Raw genomic sequence first — 24,808 nt, 5'->3', positions numbered from 1 at the left:
AGGTATATTCCACCCTGAGCATGTCTAACGCTATCAATCTTTATCAGTGTATCATGGTTCTTTGTAGCGTTACAATACATTGATACTGTTTGTTTACCTGCATTGCATTAGATGGAAGACAGACCAACACGAGCATCGGCCATGTGCAGTAGATCACCTGCTGAGTGTCGACAAACACTGGACATTGAAAATGTAGAATTGTTAGGTAATTCATAGAAAATAATGGCTGATGTTCTGTGGTCAGAGGCGATAGGACGGCTACCCGCTTGCACACAGCCGTCATTTGTGATGGTTTGTCTTCCCTCTTAGAGAGGATGGGCCTTTTGAGCACATTGAACACTGTTAAAACAGTATTGCACAACATTATTGAACTCAATCGCAAATTGAAATGGCATAACACAGACTAGCTCTAAAATAGCACAGCAATAGCATACCATCACACACCATAGACCCAAACACCCAAGTGCATTACATAACACTCCCCTTATGAAAAAAACCACATGAATTTCACGTGATCACGTGAAGTGTTCTGAAAACACATTTTCATGTGAAGCTAATGTAATAACATGTGACCCCCTTACTCTCTCAACATCTCCACAGAAGGATATTTCTGTACTAGAGGATTTAAAAATACATGTCAAAGTCAACATCTTGAACATTTTGGAGCTTGTTTTGGAGTTTGTCGACCACTGTCTATGGAGAGGAGATGAAAATACCATTGAAATGCAAGAGCAAAACACACATTTGTGGCAACCACAAAACATTTTATTCACACGAATGTATCCTTCACAGAAATACAGCAGGAAAAACAAAAAAAATATGTTGGCTACTCTACATGTAACTCATTGTCATGTATTATCATGAACATCATCTTTGCTATTTCGTGGTTGTCTACCTCCAACCAAAGCTCCGCAAACATTTAGACGTGGTACAATTATGTACATGGAACAAACAAACAAAAGCTATGTGGGTTAACCAATATGAAATAAAGCTAGGAAAAAATGGCAAAGAAAGTAAGGGTCCATCCCAGAAATGATGTACAAACAGAGAGAAAGAAAAAAAGCCAAAGAAAACTCAACCATTAGTAAGTACCGTTAGACTTGTATTACTTTCCACAGCAGTCCAGCATGACACGATTGCAGGATGCTAGAGAGGAGAACAGTACAGTATTGGTTGTGTGAAGTACGGGTCCAGGGGGTTAGCCTAGCCTACTCTAACCCCTCAAGAGAGGGATATTGAGCCGAGCGGCTTAACTTCTAATAGCTCCATGCTTTTCCAGAGTTGATGTAAACATTTCACACTGATGCTGAGGTGTAGGTAGTGATGGTCTGCCTGAGCAGCATCCTTTATGGGTAGGGTTTAATCCCCTGCACTGTGCCCAGGCCAGGTCTTCTGGTCCTCTTTTGATGACGACAATGTGAGTTAACTAGTTCTTGATAGAAGCTATGAAAGCCTGTGTGCTCTATGGACATTTCCATACTGTTGGTTGACAATGAACGAGTGGTTGCTGGACCAAGTCAATATAAAATAACAAAACCACTTCTCTTGATCTCTTCTGTTGTTCTTTTGACATTTTCTAACTTTCTCTTATTTATTTAATTGTATATTTAAGGGTCTGTCTATGGACCACCCCCACTTCTCCATCACTTCCACCTACACCTCTGTAACTCTGTCGTAGGGTGCTGGCCATCTCTCTCTCTCAAGGCCCTCGGTGGCCCTTATGTCCCCACAGAGGTGACGATCTGCACCACCTCCCCGTTCTCCCCCGCTGGCAGATGGAGGGATCCCTCCTTCACCTCCATCTCACCCTGCATTGCTGGGGCCAGCTCCGCCGCCTGGGAGGGGAAAGGGGGATTGAGGGGATGATTGGGGAAGAAACAAGGGAGGAAGAGGAGTAGGAGAAATGCAGGAGTGGATGTGGGGAAAGAGACGGGAGGGAGAGAGGGGATGAAAGAGAGACAGTGAGAAAGTGGAGTCAGTGGAGGAAGCGGAGAAAAAGAGAAAAGTTATAAATAAAAAGCAGACATGTTGTTATCTCCTGGGCCAACCTCAGATCAGAGAGGCATGGAGATGTGGAATGGGTAACCCCCAGTAAAAGATGAGAATAGTCAAGGATGAGTCACTGTGCTAGGAGAGAAAGAGAGGACCACGTCTGGTCTGGTGAGTCATTCCTTCCAAGCCGAGATGCCAAAGTTCTCCCCAACAGCACACCTGCATCTTTTAATCCTCCACTCAAAACAGCACAGCGTGTGCTCACACAGGCTAGTGCGCACAGGTGAAGTGTCTGGTGCACCAGACTAGCCAACACAAGACAATGGTGAGTGGATACCATCTGGTGTCTGATCTGGACAACAGTATTCTATCCACACTGAAGTGGTTTCACTAGATTAAAACAAACTCTCTTGACATCAGTAACAGCCATGAAATTGGCCCTGCAACAGAAACATCTAGCTACAGCATCCAACCAAACACACCTAATAAGTTTTAACATATCACACAAACAGGATCGTATTCATTAGATCACACCATAGCAGTTTTTTCAGCTGAAAACGAAAAGAAGCGGTTGTAATTGAGCAAGCACAGGTAGTACCTCCTTGTTTCAGTCAGCTTTCTACCGTTTGGTGCATAATGAATACGACCCAGGTGTCCAACTAAAACCTTTCCTATTCCTCTCTCCATATGATGGCCAATTGTTTTTCATCTGGCATATAACAGATGCCTCTGGCACTGTATGAGAATCCCGCCCGGGACCAGACCCTGTTGGGTTGTAGTAGGGCCAGCCATAGACTTGACCCGTGTCTGAACCATCACAAGGCTAATGTCAGAAATGTTAAACACCGATCTGTCAAGAGGCGCCGCCAAACCAGGGCAAACAACAGGCCTTCCTATTCTGAACTATTATCTTATTTGAGTCTGTTTTTTTACTTTATTTGATATAGCTTGTGTAATGGAAACTATTGAATAAAGAGAGTGGGGGATTTTTTTTAGATAAATAAAGGAAAAGCTAAAGCAATTCATCAAGAGCTCGTAGTTATAAATGCTCCCATATGTTCGGGAAATCAGATTAGAGCGAATCGCTCGTGTTCAACACTTTTTGGGGAGAGGGGAAAAAGCGGTTGTGACCTTTCCCTGACCTTTGAACTGGAAAGGTGGCAACCCATCGGTAAGTACTGGCCATTTCAGGGGCGACCTTGCGCTTTACCTGACTGATAGTGTACATCTCCTCACAAGCCTACTGTGTATTTGATTTGCTCAATGTTTAAAGGCCCACTCTGTGATATTTGCAGCCTTTATATTTTTTTTTACTATTCATCTCCATCTATGAATTTGAGAGTTGTTAGCCTACATTTCTCCAATCTCAAACCCTCAGCTTTATAGCAAAACCAAGTAGCATTTTGGTGGCCACAGTTTTGTTGAATTCAGAAATAAGGAGTGGGACTTTGTTAAAAGACAATGGATTAGAGTTGTCTCACTTTGAGTAGCCTAACAGAACAGCATGTACAGTAGCCTATATTTTGCGGGCTGTTCAACAGTTGTATTCTCTCCCCTTCCTGGTCCATATGCCCTTGTTGAACACAAGATGCTTAATTTCATCTCTTGGGAGCAGGAAATTGGAGATTGATCAGGGCCCAGTCAACTTTGTTGATTTCTATCAAGCTGTCAGTGTACAATCAACCATTACAATAAATAGTGAAGCTCTTTAAGAGCCCATTCACAAAGTGTGTACAAACAACAGTCTGATTCCTGCAGAGAGAGAGAGAAAAATAGAGAGGTGAAATGGAACCAGAGTGCAGCTGGGGTGGCAATCATGTATACCTATGGTGTATATATATTTATAAACTCTGTGGTTCGAGCCCTGAATTCTGATTGGCTGACAGCTGTGGTATATCAGACTGTATAACAGAGGTATGACAAAACATTTATTTTTACTGCTCTACATACGTTGGTAACCAGTTTATAATAGCAAAAAGGCACCTCGGGGGTTTGTGGCATATGGCCAATATACCACGGCTAAGGGCTGTATCCAGGCACTCCGCATTGCGTCATGCTTAAGAACAGTCCTTAGCCATCGTATATTGGCCATATACCACACCGCCTTATTGCTTAAATATATATACACACTACCGTTCAAAAGTTTGGGGTCATTTAAAATAACATCAAATTGATCAGAAATACAGTGTAGACATTGTTCAGGTTTTAAATGACTATTGTAGCTGGAAACAGCAGATTTTTTTAATGGAATATCTACATAGGCGAACAGAGGCCCATTATCAGTAACCACTCCTGTGTTCCAATGGCACGTTGTGTTAGCTAATCCAAGTTTATCATTTTAAAAGGATAATTGATCATTAGAAAACCCTTTGTTCTAACTAAAGAAGCAATAAAAAGGCATTCTTTAGACTAGTTGAGTATCTGAAGCATCAGCATTTGTGGGTTCGATTACAGGCTCAAAATGGCCAGAAACAAAGACCTTTCTTCTGAAACTCATCAGTCTACTCTTGTTCTGAGAAATGAAGGCTATTCCATGCGAAAAATTATACAGAAAATGAATATCTCGTACAACGCTGTCAACTACTCCCTTCACAGAACAGCGCAAACTGGCAGTATGATGTCTTCGTGTTCCCATGGTGTTTATACTTGCGTACTATTGTTTGTACAGATGAACGTGGTACCTTCAGGCATTTGGAAATTGCTCCCAAGGATGAACCAGACTTGTGGAGGTCTACAATGTTTTTCCTGAGGTCTTGGCTGATTTTCCCATGATGTCAAGCAAAAGGCACTGAGTTTGAAGGTAGGCCTTGAAATACATCCACAGGTACACTTCCAATTGACTCAAATTATGTCAATTAGCCCATCAGAAGCTTCTAAAGCTTCCAAGCTGTTTAAAGCTCTGTAAAGGCACAGTCAACTTAGTGTATGTAAACTTCTGACCCACTGGAATTGTGATACAGTGAAATAATCTGTCTGTAAACAATTGTTGGAAAAATGACTTGTGTCATGCACAAAGTAGATATCCTAACCGACTTGCCAAAAATATAGTTTGTTAACAAGAAATTTGTGGAGAGGTTGAAAAACGAGTTTGAATGACTCCAACCTAAGTGTATGTAAACTTCAGACTTCAATTGTAGATCTTCCATTAAAAATCTGCCGTTTCCAGCTACAATAGTCATTTACAACCTTAACAATGTCTACACTGTATTTCTGATCAATTTGATGTTATTTTAATGAACAAAAAATGTGGTTGTCTTTCTAAAACAAGGACATTTCTAAGTGACCCCAAACGTTTGAACGGTAGTGTATATATAAACTCAGCAGAAAAAGAAACATCCTCTCACTGTCAACGGCGTTTATTTTCATCAAACATGTGTAAATATTTGTATGAACATAACAAGATTCAACAACTGAGACATAAACTGAACAAGTTCCACAGACATGTGACTAACAGAAAAGGAATAATGTGTCCCTGAACAAAGGGGGGTCAAAATCAAAAGTAACAGTCAATATCTGTTGTGGCCACCAGCTGCATTAAGTACTGCAGTGCATCTCCTCCTCATGGACTGCACCAAATTTGCCAGTTCTTGCTGTGAGATGTTACCCCACTCTTCCACCAAGGCACCTGCAAGTTCCCAGACATTCTGGGGGGAATGGCCCAAGCCCTCACCCTCCGATCCAACAGGTCCCAGACGTGCTCAATGGGATTGAGATGCGGGCTCTTCGCTGGCCATGGCAGGACACTGACATTCCTGTCTTGCAGGAAATCATGCACAGAACGAGCAGTATGGCTGGTGGCATTGTCATGCTGGAGGGTCATGTCAGGATGAGCCAATGGGTGACATGTCTGGTGAGTATGCAGGCCATGGAAGAACTGGGACATTTTCAGCCTCCAAGAATTGTGTACAGATCCTTGCGACATGGGGCCGTGCAGTATCATGCTGAAACATGACGTGATGGCGGCAGATGAATGGCGCAACAATGGGCCTCAGGATATCGTCACAGTATCTATGTGCATTCAAATTACCATATCCCCACCGCCACCATGGGGCACTCTGTTCACAACGTTGACATCAGCAAACCGCTCGCCCACACAACGCCATACAAGCTGTCTACCATCTGCCCGGTACGGTTGAAACGGGGATTCATCCGTGAAGAGCACACTTCTCCAGCGTGTCAGTGGCCATCGAAGGTGAGCATTTGCACACTGATGTCAGTTACAACATCGAACTGCATTCAGGTCAAGAACCTGGTGAGGATGACTAGCACACAGATGAACTTCCCTGAGACAGTTTCTGACAGAAATTATTTTGTTGTGCAAACCCACAGTTTCATCAGCTGTCCGGGTAGCTGGTCTCAGATGATCCCGCAGGTGAAGAAGCCGGATGTGGAGGTCCTGGGCTGGTCACACGTTGTCTGCGGTTGTGAGGCCGGTTGGACGTACTACCAAATTCTCTAAAAACAATGTTGGAGGCGGGTTATGGTAGAGAAACTAACATTCAATTATCTGGCAACAGCTCTGGTGGACATTCCTACAGTCAGCATGCCAATTGCATGCTCCCTCAAAACTTGAGAAATCTGTGGCACTGTGTTGTGTGACAAAACTGCACATTTTAGAGTGGCCTTTTATTGTCCCCAGCACAAAGTGCACTTGCGTAATGAGCATGCTGTTTAATCAGCTTCTTGATATGCCACCTGTCAGGTGGATGGGTTATCTTGGTAAAGGAGAAATGCTCACTAACAGGGATGTGAACAAATTTGTGCACAACATTTGATAGAAATTGTATGAAACATGGACCAACACTTTACATGTTGCGTTTATATTTTTGTTTAGTATAGTTGCCCAGAAGAGTGATAGTTGGTGGGGCAGGATACTCTCTGCACATGCCTGCATTTAGCCAGCAGAAAGTATACAATCAGTCACTCTAAATGAACAAGACTCAAATTACTCCAACTCTGGGTAGGATTGGCATTTCTACAAACAGCCAAACAACAAATCAATTTTAAAGAGCCAAAGTTTTTTTTAGGGTCCTGTTTTTTATAATGTTGCACAGCATGAAAACAATTCCTTTGCTAAGCATGAGACGAATCAGCGATACCTATAAAAAAAAACATGCGACTTCAGTGAAAAGTGAGCAAACTGAGCATTATGGAGGATGTGACATTTAACATGGTTTTGGAAAAACAGAGGAAAAAACTGAATCTCCTTCGTTTCTGGACGTGCCAAGCTGGCCACTTAAAGGAGGGCCTGCTGTGGGTGCATGTGCACTCTTCCTGCTTTCAACACATGGCTGCCAGTCTCCGAGCTCAACCATCAAGGGATTCAAAGCTAATCTAGTAATTATTACTTTCCTCTTTCTGACGCTGCGTCTGTGCATTTCACATTGTTAAATGACTGTTTACTAAACACCAGCTGTAGGACTGAAAGGATAAGGGCATTAGCTTTGAGTGAAAGCATTACAATAGGGAGAATAGCTGTGCATTGAGTACCTGTAAGCAGTTTGATGAAATTGCTAGGTATTACGCTGGTATTTCGATTTCAACATGTCAGTAATTATAAGGAGAAATATGGCAGCGCGCCGCATAGCCAGTCTTACTGGGAGACTGCACAATACAGTGAGGGAAAAAGTATTTGATCCCCTGCTGATTTTGTACGTTTGCCCACTGACAAAGAAATGATCAGTCTATAATTTTAATGGTAGGTTTATTTGAACAGTGAGAGACAGAATAACAACAAAAAAATCCAGAAAAACGCATGTCGAAAATGTTATAAATTGATTTGCATTTTAATGAGGGAAATAAGTATTTGACCCCCTCTCAATCAGGAAGATTTCTGGCTCCCAGGTGTCTTTTATACAGGTAACGAGCTGAGATTAGGAGCACACTCTTAAAGGGAGTGCTCCTAATCTCAGCTTGTTACCTGTATAAAAAACACCTGTCCACAGAAGCAATCAATCAATCAGATTCCAAACTCTCCACCATGGCCAAGACCAAAGAGCTCTCCAAGGATGTCAGGGACAAGATTGTAGACCTACACAAGGCTGGAATGGGCTATAAGACCATCGCCAACCAGCTTGGTGAGAAGGTGACAACAGTAGGTGCAGTAGAACTGTCAATCTCCCTCGGCCTGGGGCTCCATGCAAGATCTCACCTCGTGGAGTTGCAATGATCATGAGAACGGTGAGGAATCAGCCCAGAACTACAAGGGAGGATCTTGTCAATGATCTCAAGGCAGCTGGGACCATAGTCACCAAGAAAACAATTGGTAACACACTATGCCATGAAGGACTGAAATCCTGCAGCGCCCGCAAGGTCCCCCTGCTCAAGAAAGCACATATACGTACATGCCCGTCTGAAGTTTGCCAATGAACATCTGAATGACTCAGAGGACAACTGGTAAAAGTGTTGTGGTCAGATGAGACCAAAATGGAGCTCGTTGGCATCAACTCAACTCGCCGTGTTTGGAGGAGGAGGAATGCTGCCTATGACCCCAAGAACACCATCGCCACCGTCAAACACGGAGGTGGAAACATTATGCTAAGGGGGTGTTTTTCTGCTAAGGGGACAGGACAACTTCACCGCATCAAAGGGACGATGGACGGGGCCATGTACCATCAAATCTTGGGTGAGAACCTCCTTCTCTCAGCCAGGGCATAGAAAATGGGTCGTGGATGGGTATTCCAGCATGACAATGACCCAAAACACACGGCCAAGGCAACAAAGGAGTGGCTCAAGAAGAAGTGGAGTGGCCTAGCCAGTCTCCAGACCTTAATCCCATAGAAAATCTGTGGAGGGAGCTGAAGGTTCGAGTTGCCAAACGTCAGCCTCGAAACCTTAATGACTTGGAGAAGATCTGCAAAGAGGAGTGGGACAAAATCCCTCCTGAGATGTGGGCAAAGCTGGTGGCCAACTACAAGAAACATCTGACCTCTGTGATTGCCAACAAGGGTTTTTGCCACCAAGTACTAAGTCATGTTTTGCAGAGGGGTCAAATACTTATTTCCCTCATTAAAATGCAAATCAATTTATAACATTTTCGACATGCGTTTTTCTGGATTTTTTTGTTGTTATTCTGTCTCTCACGGTTCAAATAAACCTACCATTAAAATTATAGACTGATCATTTCTTTGTCAGTGGGCAAACGTATAAAATCAGCAGGGGATCAAATAGTTTTTTCCCTCACTGTATATGTTTGTGTCATTTAAAGAGGAAGTGAGAGACTGACGACTCTATTTTTGGCTGGTGATAAGGAGGCGCAAGTGTCAAAAGCACGTTAGTTTGATCAGGTAAAAAGTGTCGGGCTGGCCTTTTCCAGCCCTGACGTCAGGTTCGGCAATTTATTTGTCTGACAGGTGGGAGGGGTGGCAATATTTGAGGCATGTCCTTAAAAACAACCGCAAAAGTGACAATTGCCCTTAAAAACAAGCGCAAAGGACCCATATAAACCAGGGCTTAACGGTAACACAGTTGATAATGGCATGGATTTTTCCAACGGAAGCGCACCCTATCCAGCCATGATTCGCAGTGCCCATTGAAGGAGAGATGTGCCGGTGAATCTCATATTTAGAAACATAAAAACACGATTGGCTTCTCCCCATTTTTAGTTCAATTTTATTGAAAACCACGCATAGCCTACACTCCCCTTAATCAAGGCTGGTTTAGCATTGCATAGTTGCGTCTTTTTATACTGGCCATTAGCCAAAAGTAGCCTATGAATAAAGGGTTTTTAAATGGTCTACTGAGTGTGCTTTGAAATAGTTTCTTCTCCATGCTTTTTCAATATTCATAATTCACATACCTGCATTTCGCGTGTTCAAGTAGGCTATCTATCCCCATTTTCAAAGAGTGCCCCTCCAAACTATTCAGTCCTCCTATAATGCCATATCAACATCAGATTTTTTTCTGAATCGGTCACGCACATAGACAACAATACAATTGACAGAAGTCTAATATTTTGTATAGACATACGAATGTTATGCATAAAGACATTTAGGCCTACGTGTGCACACAGTGCCATGGAACGAGAAGCGAATTATGATATCATGCTTCGGACCAAATCCTATTTAGAAATATTATTTGTTGGTTTAAAAAATAGATTTGTTTGTTTGTTTTTTAATCAAATTAATTATAAAGATTCACCGTCCATGGGTTTATGGTAAGAAAGTACATGGCTCGAATGCTATTTCTGGAGAAGTGAAAATACGACATGTTAGATGGTTCCTTGATATTTATAAACATTACATTTGCGTATAGCGATGAGTAGACATGCCCCCTTTCTCTTTATATTGGAGCTTTATCCGGCTCTTGTGAAAAGTTTGGATTTGCTTACAACACTCTATAGTCTAAGATGCCATGTCTCTATTATATGCCAAGCTTATTTAAAATAAGTTGTCGTTATGTTTTTATTAAATTTTTGGGGCTTTATCAATAGCCTAGTGAATTGAATCTTGCTTATTGACTATATGTGGCATGTCGAGTTCCAGACTGCAATTCACAGTAGGCCTAGCCCCTATGAGTGTGAATGCTATAGCCTATATTTAACAATGTATTTCTATATTGAAGCAATACAATTAGAACAAAACATGTTTAACAAATATGGGGCAGGCTATTTAACCAACTAGGCTGTAACGGACTAACATTTGAATTGGAGTCGATGACAACGCAATACATAAAATAATGTAAAGATAACTTGAAGCAACCACATACGCTACATGACCAAAAGTATATTAGAGACATGCTCGTCAAACATCTCATTCCAAAATCATGGGCATTAATATGGAGTTGGTCCCCCCTTTTCCTGCTATAACAGTCTCCACTCTTCTGGAAGGCTTTTCACTAGATGTTGGAACATTGCTGCGGGGACTTGCTTCCATTCAGTCACAAGAGCATTAGTGAGGTTGGGCACTGATGTTGGGCGATTAGGCCTGGCTTGCAGTCGGCGTTCCAATTCATCCCAAAGGTGTTCGATGGGGCTGACGTCAGGGCTCTGTGCAGGTCAGTCAAGTTCTTCCACACCGAACTCGACAAACCATTTCGGTATGGACCTCGCTTTGTGCACGAGGGCATTGTCATGCTGAAACAGGAAAGGGCCTTCCCCAAACTATTGCCACAAACCTGGAAGCACAGAATCGTCTAGAATATGATTGTATGCTGTCCTTCACTGGAACTAAGGGGCCCAGCCCAAAGCATCAAAAACAGCCCCAGACCATTATTCCTCCTCCACCAAACTTTATAGTTGGCACTATGCATTCAGGCAAGTAGCGTTCTCCTGGCATCCTCCTAACCCAAATGCGTCCATCGGACTGCCAGATGGTGAAGCATGATTCATCACTCCAGAGAATGCATTTCCACTGCTCCAGAGTCCAATGGCATTGAGCTTTACACCCCTCCAGCACTTGGCATTGCGCATGGTGATCTTAGGCTTGTGTGCAGCTGCTCAGCAATGGAAACCCATTTCATGAAGCTCCTGACGAACAGTTCTTGTGCTGACGTTGCTTCCAGAGGCAGTTTGGAATACAGTAGTGAGTGTTGCAACCGAGGTCAGATGATTTTTACGCTCTCTACGCACTTCAGCACTCAGTGCTCCCGTCCGTTCTGGGAGCTTGTGTGGCCTACCACTTCGCGGCTGAGCCGTTGTTGCTCCTAGACGTTTTCACTTCACAATAACACAGTTCATTGGGGCAGCTCTAGCAGGGCAGACATTTAACGAACTGACTTGTTGGAAAGGTGGCATCTACTTATTTGAATGGGTCTCCACATACTTTTGTATATATACACTGTATTTAGCCATGGAACACGTTCTGATTGGCCAGTGAGGGGCCAAGCCTCGACACACCCGCAATTTGTTTATTCATCAAAACCCAGCCCTTTTGTGCCAGCTAGTGCGACCATAATTCTGGTTCAGAAAATAGGAAAAAATATGACACATCCCCCAAACCTATAACGCTAATGCATTAGGTTTGTTTAAATAGAGCCCAGAATGTCCTGGTGTGAGCTCTTAACTGTCCTCAGGTATATTTAGAACCCAACCCTCTATACTTCTGCCTCCCTCACCTCAACCACCCCCCAAACATCCCTAACACTTGACCAAATTCTCTGTCACATCTCATCTGAACCACCCTCTACACACAAAACCCATAACTATCAACCACCCACTCTAACCTCCCCTAACATCTGTAAACGCTTACTCCTTCCATCCATTTCCCCCTCACCTCCACAATATCCTACACTAATCCACCCCCCTCCCCCTCCACTCCAGACCCAGAACCTGTGGTGGCTCCATCAGCCCCTCGCTCTCTCCTGATGTCTGAGAACACCAGTGTAAACCACCCGCCGCCCTGCCTTTGATACTCTATAATGGCACCATCGGGAATGATCAATGATCTCCTGGGGGATGGATGGATAGAGAGAGAGTGTGAGAGAGGCTATTTATTATGCTTTGTTTAAAAAAACAAAATGCATTGTATAGTGCGATTGGTGTAGATTAGTGTTGAGGACCTGTTTCACCTCACCGCAAGGGAGCTGTGTTCACTCCCTTGGAATGCTCACAGTCAACTGGGCTGGCTGACTAATCTCCGTACAGCTCTGTAAAGTGTAAACTGAATGTGTTATTTAAAAAAAATGGTATATAGCTGCATTAATATTGCTAGACCCCAGGAAGAGTAGCTGCTGCCAAGGCAATGGGGATCCTTAATAAATACAAATGTAGCCTCTCTGGGTGAGCTCACAGATATGGCCTGGGCTGGGGAGATATGTCTCCCAGGTACATACAGAATAGCATAGAAAATAGACAATTCTATACACCATGTATGTTTGACGTCTACTCTACTGGATGTGTGGAAATGTAAATGTCACAGGTGTGTCTCAGGAGTTTGAGAGGACATTAAGTCGGAACCGTAGCTGAGATGCAAAAGAGAAACAGTCAGGAATGCTGCCGTCAGGCCCGCCAGACTCAACGACCGGTTGTGATCCTCACCTGTACAGTAGCGGTGTGGTCGTTGACTTGGGCCAGTTGGACATACTGCACCTGTATGTCACTGGCCTGTAGGGGGGAGCCCTCCACTGCTGTGGCCCCCCCATCGGCTGATGCCACCGCTATCAGCTGGGCCCCACGCAGCACCTGACCAGGGGGAGGAGAGGAGAGGGAGGGAGGGAGGGAGGGAGGGAGGGAGGGAGGGAGGGAGGGAGGGAGGGAGGGAGGGAGGGAGGGAGGGAGGGAGGGAAAATGATTAATATAAAATGGAATTGGAAAAATGCTCAATTGGAGCAAATATTTATTAGCACAATGACAAGACCATGATTTGTCTAATTAATCACAAAACTATGATTAATATAACTGCAAGAAAAATATTGCCTCTGGTGAGAGCTTGTGCAAGGGTCAGCCAATGTGTCTGTTTGTACATCAAACATGGCTTCAAACTTTAACACACACACAACCCCTAGCTTTCTCTCCGATGATATCACATCATCATCATCCTCATGAGAGAGAGCAGCCACTATGGTTTTGAAGAAATCTGTTTAGCATTACAGTGCCCACAATGGCACCCTATTATTACCTTTATAGTGTACTGCCATAGGGCTCTGGTCAAAAGTAGTGCACTATGTAGAGAACAGGATGCCATTTCAGATGCAGCCAGTGTTAGCTGCCTCTGCCAACTAGCTAATGCTTTGAATCAAGAGTTTACTGCCAGGATCTGGATCTGCTCTCTAACTCACTGACTGGCTACACTTCCCTGAAGAGAGGCCGATTACCAACACACAGCAGACAGAAGTATTTATGCCCGATCTGATGTGTGTTTACATTCTTTCATTAGACACAGCTATCAGGGTGTAACAAGCACAGGCTAGCGCACCGGGACACAGATCACTGAACATGTCACTCTCATTGCCACCAGAAATAGAGATAGAAAAAGAACAAAAAGAAAAAGAGGAGAGGGAAAGAGAGAAACATCTAGAGAAGGAGAGAGAGAGGGGAAACCCCTAAACCCTGTTGTGTTGAACTACAGCCAAGCTGTGCCAAAGCTCAGCTTTTAACACACTCACTAATAACAGAGCAGGATAGTACAGCTGCAACATGGTATGGAGTATTCCTGTAGATTTACATTGACACACACACACACACACACACACACAGACACACACACACACACACACACACACACACACACACACACACACACACACACACTAGGGCCTTGGGGCTATAGGTTAAGAGCTATGATGTCTAGGCCTAATTGAATAACATACAGTAGGCCTACTATAATAACTTGTGGAATATTTAAACAGACATGCAAAGCTAACATTCAATCATACTGTCACACCTGACCCAGCAAGATTGATGGAGGAAAATATTAAGTGAACTCGGTGTGTGTGTGTGCGTTTAAATAAAACCATGCGTCTCTCTTGCAATTACTACCTTACACAGCACTACATGGTCTGTCTCTCTCTCCACCTTGCATGACCTACATGTCCTCTTGCATGTGTACTTTGTCTCCAGCTTTAACCAGTCTGACTTACTCCCATGTGTGCTTTGTCTCCAGCTTTAACCAGTCTGACTTACTCCCATGTGTGCTTTGTCTCCAGCTTTAACCAGTCTGACTTGCTCCCATGTGTGCTTTGTCTCCAGCTTTAACCAGTCTGACTTGCTCCCATGCCAGTGTAGTGGAGTAGAGCAGAGCAGCTGGGTGCAGGCTTAACAGACATTCCCAATTTGGGGATGAATCAGAATCTGCTTGTCTGCAGAAAAAACCCAAACCTCAAACCCCAATTACAGATGCTGTTTGTGCCCCCCTTACCGTATCAACCCGCCCTGTTCCACCCCCTCACCAAACCACAACCTTCGCTTTGAAGTTGGTGACTCGGTTACGTGTTTTGTGAGTCGTGTTAACCCCCCTGGAGCCTGGTGGGTTGTGTCAGGCTCCGGGAGATTTTGCCAGATTTTTCTGTTTCACCACAATGTCTGATGCCGGCTCACCAGGACACGCCAGTCCCAGCCGGGCCGATGGGAACTATGAGATGAGAAGGAAGACTCCCTGGCTACACTAGCCGGATGAGAGACACAAAACGGACACAACATAGGGAACTACAGAGAGGGTGATTGGGGGCGAAGGTAGTCTTGAAAAGGGGGGCCAGTAAACAGAGTTGCCGGTTCAAATCCCAGGGCTAACGGAGGAATTCTGCAGGGAACAAGCCGGCAGCTGGAGGCTTCCTGGCTTCAATATCGCATGTGCTACCTACTGACATTGTGCCCTTGAGCAAGGCACTTAACCCCTAATATCTGCTCCAGGACCACTGCTCTGTGGTATTGTAATTATTGTAATGGACTGTGGGACTATAAACACACACTGACAGGGAGTGTATGTGATTGGACAAAGGGTCCGTATACACACTGACCACTTAGAGGGCAATAAATAGCCTTGATCTGAGTGGTCTTGCTGAGTGAGTGACATCTGAGTGAACGTACACTGACTGACTGAAGGGCAATAGATCGTAGTCTGAATAACAGTAATCACAGACAGACTATACACAAACTGACCACAGGGAAACTGACCCTTCTGTGAGAAAATAAACACACTGTCCACATAGACACTGTCATATTCATCTGCATCTACACGTTCTGTCATATTCATCTGCATCTACACGTTCTGTCATATTCATCTGCATCTACACGTTCTGTCATATTCATCTGCATCTACACGTTCTGTCATATTCACCTGCATCTACACGTTCTGTCATATTCATCTGCATCTACACGTTCTGTCATATTCATCTGCATCTACACGTTCTGTCATATTCACCTGCATCTACACGTTCTGTCATATTCACCTGCATCTACACGTTCTGTCATATTCACCTGCATCTACACGTTCTGTCATATTCACCTGCATCTACACGTTCTGTCATATTCACCTGCATCTACACGTTCTGTCATATTCATCTGCATCTACACGTTCTGTCATATTCACCTGCATCTACACGTTCTGTCATATTCATCTGCATCTACACGTTCTGTCATATTCACCTGCATCTGCACGTTCTGTCATATGCACCTGCATCTACACGTTCTGTCATATGCACCTGCATCTACACGTTCTGTCATATGCACCTGCATCTACACGTTCTGTCATATGCACCTGCATCTACACGTTCTGTCATATGCACCTGCATCTACACGTTGTCATATTCATCTGCATCTACACGTTCTGTCATATTCATCTGCATCTACACGTTCTGTCATATTCATCTGCATCTACACGTTCTGTCATATTCATCTGCATCTACACGTTCTGTCATCTACACGTTCTGTCATATGCATCTGCATCTACACATTCTGTCATATTCATCTGCATCTACACGTTCTGTCATATTCATCTGCATCTACACGTTCTGTCATATTCATCTGCATCTACACGTTCTGTCATATTCATCTGCATCTACACATTCTGTCATATTCATCTGAATCTACACGTTCTGTCATATGCATCTGCATCTACACGTTCTGTCATATTCATCTGCATCTACACATTCTGTCATATTCATCTGAATCTACACGATCTGTCATATTCATCTGAATCTACACGTTCTGTCATATGCATCTACACGTTCTGTCATATTCACCTGCATCTACACGTTCTGTCATATGCATCTGCATCTACACGTTCTGTCATATGCATCTGCATCTACACGTTCTGTCATATGCATCTGCATCTACACGTTCTGTCATATTCATCTGCATCTACACATTCTGTCATATTCATCTACACGTTCTGTCATATTCATCTGCATCTACACGTTCTGTCATATTCACCTGCATCTACACGTTCTGTCATATTCATCTGCATCTACACGTTCTGCCATATTCACCTGCATCTACACGTTCTGTCATATTCACCTGCATCTACACGTTCTGTCATATTCACCTGAATCTACACATTCTGTCATATTCATCTGCATCTACACGTTCTGTCATATTCATCTGAATCTACACATTCTGTCATATTCATCTGCACATTCTGTCATATTCACCTGCATCTACACATTCTGTCATATTCATCTGCATCTACACATTCTGTCATATTCACCTGCATCTACACGTTCTGTCATATTCACCTGCATCTACACTTTCTGTCATATTCATCTGCATCTACACGTTCTGTCATATTCATCTGAATCTGCATCTACACGTTCTGTCATATTCACCTGCATCTACACATTCTGTCATATTCATCTGCATCTACACGTTGTCATATTCATCTGCATCTACACGTTGTCATATTCATCTGCATCTACACGTTGTCATATTCATCTGCATCTACACATTCTGTCATATTCATCTGCATCTACACATTCTGTCATATTCATCTGCATCTACACGTTGTCATATTCATCTGCATCTACACATTCTGTCATATTCATCTGCATCTACACGTTGTCATATTCATATGCATCTACACGTTGTCATATTCATATGCATCTACACGTTGTCATATTCATATGCATCTACACGTTCTGTCATATCCATCTGCGGTCCATCAAAAGTTCAACCCTTTTCCACTCTTCAGGCAAGTGAGCTCTGCTCGGCACAAAAAGAGAAACAGCTGTGAAATAAATGTGGATAGACCATCAGTCATATGAACTCTGTAGAAAGACGCACTAGGCTAATCTGTTTATTAGGGATACACACTTTCTGTCTGAACAGGCCCCTAAATCTGAGAGACAAATAATTAAAGTAAAACTGACCCTAGTTATTTACATACAGGTGGAGAAGAATGTCGTGAGAGTACGCTTGGAATGTAGTAGGTAGGCAGAGGTAATTCATTTAACTGAATTTTTAAGCCCACGTTTTATCCAAATTTTTATATAATTATTTATAATAAGATCTGTCAGCTACATATGTTAGTAAATTAATTTGATCAAGCTATGTAGCCTATTGATTCCTTCTTGATTAATAAATAAAATAAATGTTTCTCTGTAATACTAGCCACCTAGCAATTTTATGAAGTTGGCTTTAGCTAGATACACCTCATGACCAAAAGTGCAGTACCAGTCAAAAGTTTGGACACACCTACTCATTCAAGGTTTTTTTTGTATTTTTACTATTTTCTACATTGTAGAATAATAGTGAAGACATCAAAACTATGAAATTACACATATGGAATCATGTAGTCACCAAAAAAAGTGTTAAACAAATCAAAATATATTCTCTCAACCAGCTTCATCAGGTAGTCACCTGGAATGCATTTCAATTAACAGGTGTGCCTTGTTAAAAGTTAATTTGTGGAATATCTTTCCTTAATGCATTTGAGCTAATCATTTGTGTTGTGACCAGGTAGGGGTGGTATACAGAAGATAGCCGTATTTGGTAAAAGACGAAGTCCATATTATGGCAAGAACAGCTCAAATAAGCAAAGAGAAACGACAGTCCATCATTACTTTAAGACATAAAGGTCAGTAAATATGGAAAATGTAAAAAAACGTTGAAAGTTTCAAGTGCAGTCGCAAAAACCATCAAGCGCTATGATGACACTGGCTCTCATGAGGACCTCCACAGGAGAGGAAGACCCACAGTGACCTCTGCTGCAGAGGATAAATTCATTAGTTGCCAGCCTCAGAAATTGCAGCCCAAATAAATGTTTCAGAGTTGAGGTAACAGACACATATCAACATCAACTGTTCAGAGAAGAATGCATGAATCAGGCCTTCATGGTATAATTGCTGCAAAGAAACCACTACTAAAGGACACCAAGAAGAAGAGACTTGCTTAGGCCAAGAAACACGAGCAATGGACATTAGACCGGTGGACACCTGTCCTTTGGTCTGATGAGTCCAAATGAGAAATTTTGGTTCCAACCGCCGTGTCTTTGTGAGACAAAGAAGGTGAACGGTTGATCTCTGCAGGTGTGGTTCCCACTGTGAAGCATGGAGGAGGACGTGTGATGGTGTGGGGGTGCATTGCTGGTGACACGTTCTGCGATTTATTTAGAATTCAAGGCACACTTAACCAGCATGGCTACTACAGCATTCTGCAGCGACACGCCATCCCATCTGGTTTGCGTTTAGTGGGACTATCATTTATCTTTCAACAGGATAATGACCCAACACACCTCCAGGCTGTGTAAGGGCTATTTGACCGAGAGTGATGGAGTGCTGCATCAGATGGCCTGGCCTCCACAATCACCCGACCTCAAACCAATTGAGATGGTTTGGGATGAGTTGGACCGCAGAGTGAAGGAGCTTGAGGGAACTCCAAGACTGTTGGAAAAGCATTCCAGGTGAAGCTGGTTGAGAGAATGCCAAAAGTGTGCACAGCTGTCATCAAGGCAAAGGGTGGCTACTTTTTGAGAATCAAATATAAAATATATTTTGATGTGTTTAACACTTTTTTGGTTACTACCTGATTCCATGTGTTATTTCATAGTGTTGATGTCTTGACTATAATTCTACAATGTAGAAAAATGAAGAAAAACCTTTGAGTAGGTGTGTCCAAACTTTTGACTGGTACTGTACGTGGACACCTGCTCGTCAAACATCTCATTCCAAAATCATGGGTATTAATATGGAGTTGGTCCCCCCTGTGCTGCTATAACAGCCTCCACTCTTCAGGGAAGTCTTTCCACTAGAAGTTGGAACATTGCGGGTACTTGCTTCCATTCAGCCACAAGATCATTCGTTAGGTCGGGCACTGATGTTGGGCGATTAGGCCTGGCTCACAGTCGGCGTTCCAATTAATCTTCGATGGGGTTGAGGTGAGGGTTCTGTGCAGGCCAGTCAAGTTCTTGCACACTGATCTCAACAAAACATTTCTGTATGGACCTCGCTTTGTGCACGGGGTCCTTGTCATGCTGAAACAAGGGCCTTCCCCAAACTGTTGCCACAAAGTTGGAAGCACAGAATTGTCTAGAATGTCATTGTATGCTGTAGCATTGAGATTTCCCTTCACTGGAACGAAGGGGCCTATCCTGACCATGAAAAACAAAATTCAATTGATTGGACATGATTTGGAAAGGCACACACCTGTCTATATAAGGTCCCACAGTTGACAGTGCATGTCAGAGCAAAAACCAAGCCATAGGGTCGCATGAATTGTCCGTAGAGACCGGATTGTCTCGAGGCAAAGATCTGGTAAAGGGTACTAAAAAAATGTATGCAGCATTGAAGGTCCCCAAGAACAAAGTGGCCTCCATCATTCTTAAAAATGGAAGACGTTTGGAACCACCAAGACTTCCTAGAGCTGGCCACCCGGCCAAACTGAGCAATTGGGGGAGAAGGGCATTGGTCAGGGAGGTCACCAAGAACCCGATGGTCACTCTGACAGAGCACCAGAGTCCTCTGTGAAGATGGGAGAACCTTCCAGAAGGACAACCCTCTCTGCAGCACTCCACCAACCATGCCTTTGGGGTAGAGTGGTCAGACGGAAGCCACTTCTCAGAAAAAGGCACATGACAGCCCGCTTGGAGTTTGCCAAAAGGCACCTAAAGGACTCTCAGACCATAAGAAACAAGATTCTCTGGTCTGATGAAACCAAGATTGAATTCTTTGGCCTGAATGCCAAGAGTCACGTCTGAAGGAAACTTGGCACCATCCCTACAGTGAAGCATCGTGGTGACAGCATCATGATGTGGGGATGTTTTTCAGCGGTAGGGACTGAGAGACTAGTCAGGATCGAGGGAAAGATGAACGGAGCAAAGTACAGAGATATCCTTGATGAACACCTGCTCCAGAGCGCTCAGGACCCCAGACTGGGGCAAATATTCACATTCTAACATGACAACAACCCTAAGCACACAGCCAAGACAACGCAGGAGTGGCTTCGAGACAAGTCTCTGAATGTCCTTGAGTGGCCCAGCCAAAGCCCTTACTTGAACCCGATCGAACATCTCATTCCCTGGAAATTGCTATTTTATTTTTTAATTTAACAAGGCAAGTCAGAGAACAAATTCTTATTTACAATGACGGCTTAGGAACAGTGGGTTAACTGCCTTGTTCAGGGGCAGAACGACAGATTTTTACCTTGTCAACTCGGGGATTCGATTTAGCAACCTTTCGGTTACTGGCCCAACGCTCTAACCACTAGGCTTCCTGCCGCCCCTATGCAGCAACGCTTCCCCTCCAACCTGACAGAGCTTGAGAGGATCTGCAGAGAAGAATGAGTATGACACTTGTAGCGTCATACCCAAGAAGACTTGAGGCTGTTATCGCTGCCAAAAGGTGCTTCAACAAAGTACTGAGTAAAGGGTCTGAATACTTAGTCTCTCTATTTCAGTTGTTTACTTTTTAATACATTTGCAAACATTTGTAAAAAACCTTTTCTAAAAACCTGTTTTCGCTTTGTCATTATGGAGTATGAGGAAAAAAAGTAATTTAATCAATTTCAGAATAATGCTGTAATGTAACAAAATGTTGAAAATGTCAAGGGGTCTGAATGCTTTCCGAATGCACTGTATAGTGTAGGTTGGGAACCACATAACTAGCTACCAAGCTATTTCAGGCTATCAATCAAGTTAGAGTAGCTTGTCTATCCATCTTAGCTGGCAAGGTTGCTAGAAAAAAAATATCCTTTCATTCTTGGGTTATGATACTACACTGAGTGTATGGAACATTAGGAACACCTGTTCTTTCCATGACAGACTGACCAGGTGATTCCAGGTGAAAGCTATGATCCCTTATTGATGTCACTTGTTGGCGGCAGGTAGCCTAGTGGTTAGAGCGTTGGGCCAGTAACCGAAAGGTTGCAAGTTCGAATCTCCGAGCTGACAAAGTACAAATCTGTCGTTCTGCCCCTGAACAAGGCAGTTAACCTACTGTTCGTAGGCCGTCATTGAAAATAAGAATTTGTTCTTAACTGACTTGCTTAGTTAAATAATAATAATCCAGTCCAATCAGTGTAAATGAAGTGGACACAGAGGGATTTTTAAGCCTTGAGACATGATTATGTGTCATTCAGAGGGTGAATGGGCAAGATAAAATATTTAAGTGCCTTTGAACTGGGTATGGTAGTAAGTGCCAGGCACACCGGTTTGAGTGTGTCAAGAACTGCAATGCTGCTGGGGTTTTCATGCTCAACAGTTTCCCATGTGTATCAAGAATGGTCCACCACCCAAAGGTCATCCAGCAAACTTGACACAACTGTGGGAAGCATGAGTCAACACGGGCCAGCATCCCTGTGGAACGCTTTCAACATCTTATAGAGTCCATGCCCTGTTGAATTGAAGCTGTTCAGAAGGCAAAAGGGGGTGCAACTCAATATAAGGAAGGTGCTCGTAATGTTTTGTACACAGTGTATATACCAGTGGCAGTTGTACTAAAGGCATAACAAAATTATTAAAGAATCAACATGCATCATTCATTAAAATTACAATTGAACAGTTAACCTACTGTTTACAGAAAAATACATGTTTTTTTACATGGAATTAGGCATAATGATTATTGCTCTAGATGGCAGGTGTTAAAAAATTTAATTTCTCCGACTTCCGGAGGAGGGACAGCCCACCTCCGAATCCCCCCACCCCCTCCGTCCTGACGTACTTTGTGCCTCTTAAAATAATGGGTGCATGACGCCCCTGTAGTTAAGTTCTAAATGAAAATACTTAAAACTGGTCTGTGGGGGGGTGATGGGTGAAAAGAGTTTAAGTTTGCAAGATGATGAATGAATTCAACAAGGCAGGTAAGGTAAGCAAGGTACTATAGTAGTTAATGGGTGGAAATGGTGGAGCTGCTATGTGGGGGGGAGTAATAGTGTACAGTAGGTAAACATAACACGGTATGATTTGATCAGGATGTGTTGATGACAGAGACTGTTCAGATCAGCCAGAGGATTGTTATATTTCATCTTCCACATTCCACAGATAATCAGGTCCTGAGGGTCTGAATGAAGCAATGCCTATTGCCTAGGGTAGGATAATACTGATACACATGCACTCCCGCAAGGACATAGAAATGTTAATAGTTCCATGTCCATGTGTATACTTACCCACATGCACACAAAAATACACACACAGCTAGCACACCTGGCATGTGATACTGTTTATGTGGCGTAGAGAGACGACAGACAGTCTGGTGCAAAAGAGAGGAGGAGACTCACAGCTGTGCACAGTCAGTCTCTTTTGCAATGATGTTTCAGATATAATCATCATTGGCATCCATTCTTTGGATGGGAGGTAATATTGCAGTAATTGTTAGTGTATAGTATTGTCAGTGTGCAATACTGTGCATTCGGAAAGTATTCAGACCCCTTGACTTTTTACACATTAAGTTACATTACAGCCTTATTCTAAAATGTATTCGTTTTTTTTCTCATCAATCTACACCCATAATGACAAAGCGAAAACAGACATAAAAACCCCCTGGAAATATCACATTTACATAAGTATTCAGACCCTTTACTCTGTACCTTGTTGAAGCAACTTTGGCAGCGATTACAGCCAAGTCTTCTTAGGTATGACTCTACAAGTTTGGCACACCTGTATTTGGGGAGTTTCTCCCATTCTTCTCTGCATATCCTCTCAAGCTCTGTCAGGTTGGATGGGGAGCGTCGCTGCACAGCTATTTTCAAGTCTCTCCAGAGATGTTAGATCAGGTTCAAGTCCGGGCTCTGGCTGGGCCACTCAAGGACATTCAGAGACTTGTCCCGAAGCCACTCCTGCGTTGTCTTGGTTGTGTGCTTAGCGTCGTTGTCCTGTTGGAAGTTGAACCCAGTCTGAGGTCCTGAGCACTCTGGCACAGGTTTTCATCAAGGATCTCTCTATACTTTGCTCCATTCATTTTTCCCTCGATCCTGACTAGTCTCCCAGTCCCTGCCGCTGAAAAATATCCCCACAGCATGGTCAGAGTCCTTTAGATGCCTTTTGGCAAACTCCAAGCGGGCTGTCGTGCCTTTTATTGAGAAATGGATTCCGTCTGTCCACTCTACCATAAAGGCCTGATTGGTGGAGTGCTACAGAGCCGGTTGTCCTTCTGGAAGGTTCTCCCATCCTCACAGAGGAACTCTGGAGCTCTGTCAGAGTGACCATCGGGTTCTTGGTCACCTCCCTGACCAAGGCCCTTCTCCCCTGATTGTTCAGTTTGGCCGGGCTGCCAGCTCAAGGAAGAGTCTTGGTGGTTCCAAACTTCTTCCATTTAAGAATGATTGAGGCCACTGTGTTCTTGGGGACCTTCAATGCTGCAGAAATGTTTTGGTACCCTTCCTCAGATCTGTGCCTTGACACAATCCTGTCTCTGAGCTCTACGGACAATTACCTAGACCTAATGGCTTGGTTTTTGCTCTGACATGCACTGTCAACTGTGGGTCCTTATATAGACAGGTTATATAGCCTGTTTTTGCTTTGTCATTATGGGGTATTGTGTGTAGATTGATGAGGACATTGTTTTTTAAATCCATTTTAGAATAAGGCTGTAATGTAACAAAATGTGGAAAAAGTCAAGGGGTCTGAATACTTTCCGAATGCACTGTATGTTGTCTATGTGGACTAAAATGATTTATGATTGCGGGTGTGCTTAATGATGAGTGAATAATTCTTAAATTATTCTGGTCTTGTCAGTTTAAGAGACATTTTAAGTGTGATTGAGTTTGCTAAGTGTTGTGTTTGAGTGTGTGCTGCTAAATCGACTAGTATATTTAAGGACAAGGGGGTTCAAGGGTTGACTACCACTTGTCCGATTCGACTAAAGGTTGGGACTTTAATCCTTCATGAGAGAGCTGTTAGCATTCTCAGCTGTGAGGATCTGAGCACAGAGGGTTCATAGCTACAGCCATTACAGGAAGTCTCCCAGGAACCACTTCCTGTCCCACAACGCGTTTTGTAAAGAAAACAAATCTCTT

General features: G+C 43.3%; 1 protein-coding gene across 5 annotated transcripts in view; it reads right to left on the bottom strand.

Moving 5' to 3' along the window:
- Positions 1 to 743: 743 nt before the first annotated feature.
- Positions 744 to 24,808, bottom strand: part of LOC106561274 (protein BANP) — a 91,336-nt gene continuing 67,271 nt past the window's right edge. For all 5 annotated transcript variants that reach the window (XM_014125045.2, XM_014125046.2, XM_014125048.2 and 2 more), the window contains 2 exons: positions 12,968 to 13,111; positions 744 to 1,835 (listed from right to left, as the gene is read on the bottom strand). In XM_014125045.2, the coding sequence (XP_013980520.1) occupies positions 1,719 to 1,835; positions 12,968 to 13,111 (261 nt within the window). In that variant the 3' untranslated portion in view covers positions 744 to 1,718. The remainder of the gene's footprint in view (positions 1,836 to 12,967; positions 13,112 to 24,808) is intronic.

This window comes from Salmo salar, chromosome ssa10, assembly GCF_905237065.1.
Source record: "Salmo salar chromosome ssa10, Ssal_v3.1, whole genome shotgun sequence".
Lineage (NCBI taxonomy): Eukaryota > Metazoa > Chordata > Actinopteri > Salmoniformes > Salmonidae > Salmo > Salmo salar.
The sequence above is the reverse complement of the archived record's forward strand: the minus strand, read 5'-3'. Positions and strand labels throughout refer to the sequence as shown.